Source organism: Phalaenopsis equestris, unplaced genomic scaffold (assembly GCF_001263595.1).
Source record: "Phalaenopsis equestris unplaced genomic scaffold, ASM126359v1 Scaffold001079, whole genome shotgun sequence".
Lineage (NCBI taxonomy): Eukaryota > Viridiplantae > Streptophyta > Magnoliopsida > Asparagales > Orchidaceae > Phalaenopsis > Phalaenopsis equestris.
This window is the reverse complement of record NW_018165518.1, coordinates 9,671-16,127: the sequence shown is the minus strand read 5'-3', so window position 1 is coordinate 16,127 and position 6,457 is coordinate 9,671. Positions and strand designations below refer to the sequence as shown.

The window sequence follows — 6,457 nt, the reverse complement described above, 5'->3', positions numbered from 1 at the left end:
TGTTTCACCATTTACAATTACTCAACCAGAACGAAAAAAAAAACTTTACAAAATTATCGTCTGAAATCTCAGCCAGAGTCATACCCCAACTGAGACAACAACTTCAACATCAATTCTCCCCTTGTTTTAACCTTATCTACTCTATTCATCTCAGCATACAACCGGGAGACGGCGGTTCACTCTGTTTTAAGGGACATCAACTCCTCTTGATGAGCGGCTTCGAGAGTCTTGACCGCGGCTAACTCCTCCAACCGTCCTAGATGCGCTTCACGAAGGTGGTCACCTTTTCGAGTCGACGAAGCTTGAGTCCCATGAAGAAAATGCTTAGCCAAACCAAATGGACCGATTACGTTTGGTGTTCTTGCTGGGCTCACTGATTTATCTCCAACCGGCCCTCCAAGGTGCCTAGAATCCTCGACGGATCAGAAATCCATTGTGATGTTGGCTTCGGGAGCCCCATGTTCAACAAGAGGCAATCTTGATACCCTCACCAGAAGACAGATCCATCATCGGTTCCAAATCGGATGTGGTAAAGGAGAACACTTCTCCCCCAATCTCCTTCTCTGCTGGCGGAGGTTAAGAAGCGGGCTGAGATGTACTAGCTCTGAATGGCCAGGAGCATACCCCTTGTTCACTCATCCCCAACACCTCCAGAGGTAACATATCAAAAGCAGGTTCTTGACCCTGCTCCTCCCCCAGCTCAGGAAAGATTGGGAGAGAAGAAGCTAAGTCTGTTTGATCGTCATCTAGACGCCTTCTTGCCATCACGTGACGTTTCTTCACAGGAAACCCACCTTGCCATTAGAGAAACCTCGACTGAGCAGCCATTTTTTGAATTCGAAGATCCCACCTCAACTACCTATTCACATGTCCTCAAGTTGTGTACGACGTGTTTCCCGGGCCGTTCAACCATAGAGACAGACCTCGCCCTCTTCTTTATTATCTAAAACACCAATGTGTGAGCCTTCTTGCTAACAAATTTTGGTTGTTGTCCTCCCTCCATACTCGACGCCACTAAGGGAATGAAAGTTGAATATGAAAGAGCGCTTCAAAGATAAGTCTCTATGTCTCATTTATAATGGATTTGGCACGAAAGTCAAGAAGTATTCAATGATTGCATATTTAATAGTCAGGAGTACCACAAACTTGTTTAAGACTTTAAATTTCCTTATCCTTATCGCATTTGTCACTATCAAAGAGCAAGAGAATAGAGAAACTTTAATATGTGTATTGAAGATGTGTTAGCACAAATCTCAAAGTGTCCCCGGTTAACAGAAGAGATGACTTGGCCCCTTGAGACCCACCAAAGACGAAGGACCGTCCACTTGCCAACTCCTGTGTATTGGGAGGATGGTAATCTCAGGTAGATAAAGAGTAGAACAACTCCTAAAGAATCTACATGATATTATCCATGCAGGCTAATCTAGTGCCCTCCAACCCACATGAGTGAAGCAGACCATTCAGCTCCAAAGTAGATGAAATCGATCCTCAACAAATGGCCACTTGGCCTAATGACCACACAACCATATCTGTGGGCCCCTGGACCATATTCATGTATAGACTAAAATACCCCCACCGTACATACGTACGCTAGGGGTACACTATATAATTGTACAAACCCCATTCCGATAAAAAGGAGGTCCATTTCATGAATAAATGTTACGCAAATTTATTGTTCAATACTGCTCTCTGCCTCTCTCTCTCTTATCCTTCAACACTGTATTCCTTAGGCGTGTCTCCTAGAGAGATTTGGATTCAACGGTAATAAGAACATCAACATATTTAAGACGATTCAAAAAACTAATCTGGTGTAAAAAACATATTTTATAGGGAGTCCTTTGTACCAAATAAATTTAGTCAAACATAGACACATTGTGTTGGAATAGATAGTTCTTTCAACAGCTATCAATGATAACTATACTTTCACATTCCATTAGAGTTAAACCTTGCCAAGTTTAATGATAATGGTTCACATGTCAAAGCTTATTACGATTAAAGCAGGACTAGGAAGTCCCACTTTCCATTAGAGAGTATAGAGAAAATCTTATCATCCACTATGGGGTTTAAAATTGATTAAATTTGAGGGCTCAAGTTTTTAGAAGTGAATATCCATTAATTTTGAAGTCCTAAGCTGAGAAAAAAGCTAACAAGAAACAAGCTTAATGGAAAGTCATCCTAACATTTGGGTAAAAATAGGCCTAAGCAGCATCCAAATATAAGAAATGTTTCCAGAATACCAAGTTTAGAGGAATAATAAGTCAACAACCAAAATTAGGATGCCGAAATTATAAAATCAGTTTTTCGGCAATCTTCAATTTTCATGTTGTTTTTAAGGATTGTAAATGACGTGAAGCTAAATACATTTTTGGATTTTAAAAGATCGGTTTGTTTTCATAAGATGTGAAGTTTTTTAGAAATTCCACTGCCTAGAGATCTAAAAATGTAACTGCTCATTTTCTTATAATATAATTTAGGTAGAGATAAAGATATTAGACAAATAGCTTAAAATAGAGATTTTAATAAGTTAGAATCTTCCTATGGAAGATAAAAAATTGTGCTTTCAACTGACATTCCAATGATTAAGTTTATCAATTTTTTCCTTAACTAAGGTTCATGAATGTATGAGAGGAATTCCAAGGTATTTTTAAAGAGATTGATTTACATTTGAGATTAAAAAATTCATACAAAAAAGCTATAATTAACTACAATTTTAGAAAAGCAAATCATAAACTTGTTAAGATTAAGCATATAAGGTTATACATATTCATGGGAGATGAGTTGAAATTCCAACTTAGGAATAACTATCATTGATAACTTTAGAAAATATCCCTACCAGTTGCAAAAAACAAAAAAAAAGGAAGAAGATAAGGTAGCCATATCTTAAGCTATCATGGATTTGAAAATATTCATGAAGCTAACAAGTGAAAAAACTGATGAAACTCACCATTAATGATAAAAAATAAAAACAAACATTTGAAATGCAATTCTCAATCCACAAGACATGTTTGTTATAAATACTTTTTATCATGTTTTGAGAAGGTAGAATTTGATAATGATTGGCGACGTCAGATCGATGGTGGTCGACGGTGGTTGGCGGTGATCGATGGTGTTCGACGGTGGTTGGCGGGTGGCGGTGATCGAAAACGGTCTGCGATGGTCGAAAAAGGTCAGTGATGGTCGAAGACGATTGACATTGATCAATGAAGATCGGTGGTGGTCGACGACAGTTGACGGTGGTGGTGTTTGACTTCAGCTCCTCGAATCTTGAAGCTCTTCTTTAAATCTTAAGCTCTCCTCCACTTTATGAGAGGAGTGAGACTTTATTTATAATATTTTGAGTGTAATTAATACATGAATATGAATCACTTTGATCAGATGAATATTTGAGTGCCTTAACGATGTCGAAATTGAGCAATATTGGGCTCGCTGAATTTATTTGACTGAATTTATTTGATCAAGACGTTCGATTTGACTATAGGTTTGTTAGATTCGACATTCGTTTGACCATCTAAATATGACTGTAAAACTTCTAAGTTTGTTATAATAACTTGATCTGAGCTTAATTTGACTCAGATTGGACTAATTTTGATATCATTGGATCTATTTCGTTAAACTGGTCAATTTGATTATAAATTTGCTGAAATCAGAGCTCTAGATGACTTTCTATCAAGGTTTGATTATTTCTTACTCAAAAAATTACCTCGAGATCCGTGCTAGCCCTATCATGTCTCATTATGTCCCACCTTATCTCAAATAGCAAAGTTGCTTTAACACACAAGATGTAAAGTAGAAGCAAGGTAATCATCTCATTCGGGTTTCATATTGCAATCCCTGAAGTGCACATAAACTCTATTTTCTCAATACTTAAAACAGCAGAAAACTGCTTTCACAAGGCTTCTCCACTTTCCGTTGCCGCCAACAGTCTCCTTACACTTGAATGATTACACAAACCTTCTAGACACCCAACAACTGCTTATATTACCCATCAAAAAGCCTACAGCTACTCTGAGCACAACAACATGTCAAACCTTCTCCTCCTCCTTGCAGCCTTATTCTTGCTCTCATGGCAGCCAACATTGGCCGCACCACTTTCGACAAATTCCCGCTGGATTGTCGATGAATCAGGGCGGCGGGTGAAGCTGGCTTGTGTGAATTGGGTAACCCATCTTGAGGTTATGGTAGCCGAGGGGCTCAGTAAGCAGCCTTTGGATGTTATCTCCAAAAGCATAGCATCTATGGGATTCAATTGTGTCAGGTTCACATGGCCGCTTTTCCTGGTCACCGACGGCAATTTGTCATCGCTTACGGTTAGACAGTCCTTCTTCTCCCTTGGTCTTAATGAGTCCCTCTCTGCTGTCGAAGTGAACAATCCAACTCTGGTTGATCTCCCTCTCCTTGAGGCTTACAAGGTGAGCACAGTGTATTTCATTGATGTTTTCATGAGTAGTTTACCGAAATCTGTTAAGGAGGAAACGTGTTATTTTAGAAAAGGATTTACCAATAGAAAATTAGGACATCTACATACATTCCATTTAATTCCTATGCAGACCTAAACATCAATTTTTACATACATGCCATTATACTTAATGTACAAAAAGATGTATTTCACTTTTAAAATGTTAAAATGATGATATTTTTCATGTGATATAAGAAATTGGAAAAATAGAAATTTAGGTGTTTGCTGTGTAAGTAAATAGGAATTGGGGAGTATGAATGTAAATGCCCCTAAATTTTGATGTAAAATAACAAGAAGAAAGGCGTATAAGAACCTAGGAGATTTTTTGCTTGAGATTTCGGCAACGATGCTGTAAAGCCAGTGTTAACGCATGTTTCCTGTAAGAAAGATGGGGAGATAAAATTAGATGACGGTATTTTATATCTTTTTTAAATGAGATAATCTGAATATAGAAAGAGTGTCGGAACCCATACCAATTTTCAGGATTTTTCAATGACGTTTAATGAGAGTAGGTGGAAGAGGGCGCAAAGTCTGACGTACAACGTCATAAATTGACTGTATATCTCTCGAGCTAATTCTTATAATGGTGAAAATGATTATTATATTTGGAAAAATTTTTGCTTATTTTGTCCGGACGTAAAACTGTGTCCGGACAACGGCGGCAATTCTCCGATCACGGCTGAGAGAAAGAAAAAAACGCCGCGATCAAGTGAATCATGCGTTGTACCGTTCCGGACAATGTATGCAAAAATCACTCTTATATTTGAATTGGTTTTGAGAGGGTTTAAGAAGTTTAAAATAAATGTGATTTTAATCACTGTAAATTCATAAAATTATACTGCATTTAAAACTGCTGCGAAAAATTATACTTGCAGCACTTATTCAAGCTTAACAGAATTTAAAAAAATATAGCTAGAAAGTACAACTAAGAAAATTAACAGATATTAGCTGCTTCACCACTGAATAATTCAAATCATACTTCTGATCAAATTAAGGATTTGTTAACTTTTAATTTTTTAAATTATAGTTTCAAATATATTGTTATTCATCACAAAAACAGTAACATGCTGCACAATCGTATGAATTTATATATCTAATGCCCAAAATTGATATTTATATTTATAGCATCTTGGTTTCAAATTTATGCATGAGAATATATTTCACTTTTAAGAAAATAATGATGAATATATTTTTGATGTGACGTTAAATATTTAAGTGATATGCATGTAAATATGAATGTTTAGGTGTTACACATGTAAATAAATAAGAATTGTGTGGTGTGTATGTAAATGGCCCCAAGAAAATGAAGCCAGATGCTGACATCTTATCTGAACCAATTGGGTGGCCGTGGTTACAAAGTTAGGTGAACGACATATAAAAGCAATAAAACTTAGAAATAAACAGGTATAAAATATAATAAAATAGACTCAACAAGTAACGGCTGCTTCTAAAATATTCAAATTCAAACCTTGATATCATACCTAATAGGTTTCAAACTTGAGGGAACAACATACTGGTCGTATTTGAAAACCAGTGCTTGACCTGCAGAGAAATTTGTAATATTTCTCTTAATGAGCAATAAATTTAAAAATAAATTGTTATAAACAACAACAAAAATATATTGGTTACTTCTTTTAACAGCTCATACTTTTAGTCAAATTCAAACATTGAGATATATCTTTACCTAAGTCAATGGCAGGCTGTGGTTAGAAACTTAGGCGACAACAACATAATGGTGATATTGGACAACCACATAAGCAAACCAGGATGGTGCTGCAGTAATTCTGACGGCAACGGCTTCTTTGGAGATAAATATTTCGAGCCAGATTTGTGGGTTGACGGGCTAACTAAAATGGCTAGCTTGTTTAACGACACGGCCAATGTGATTGGAATGAGCCTGAGGAATGAGCTTAGAGGACCAAAGCAGAATGTAAATGACTGGTACAAGTATGTCTCTAAACTAACACTCCACCTCAGTAGAGATATAAATGACCTCTTTTT

The 6,457-nt window shown here is 36.8% G+C and overlaps 1 protein-coding gene and 1 long non-coding RNA gene across 3 annotated transcripts in view; one reads left to right on the top strand and one right to left on the bottom strand.

The window, feature by feature from the left end:
- Positions 1 to 3,722: 3,722 nt before the first annotated feature.
- Positions 3,723 to 6,457, top strand: part of LOC110033007 — an 11,456-nt gene continuing 8,721 nt past the window's right edge. Inside the window, 2 exon segments of the mRNA XM_020736829.1 lie at positions 3,723 to 4,409; positions 6,156 to 6,403. Coding sequence (XP_020592488.1) covers positions 4,020 to 4,409; positions 6,156 to 6,403 — 638 coding nt within the window. The 5' untranslated portion in view covers positions 3,723 to 4,019.
- LOC110033008 overlaps positions 4,377 to 6,457 on the bottom strand; it is a 10,144-nt gene continuing 8,063 nt past the window's right edge. The window contains exons 1-4 of one of the 2 annotated variants that reach the window (XR_002294909.1): positions 6,141 to 6,218; positions 5,938 to 5,998; positions 4,770 to 4,833; positions 4,377 to 4,458 (exon numbers count right to left, since the gene is read on the bottom strand). This is a non-coding gene — a long non-coding RNA (uncharacterized LOC110033008). Of the gene's footprint in view, positions 4,459 to 4,769; positions 4,834 to 5,937; positions 5,999 to 6,140; positions 6,219 to 6,457 lie in introns of those variants that run through there. The other variant, XR_002294910.1, reaches the window with a different exon arrangement.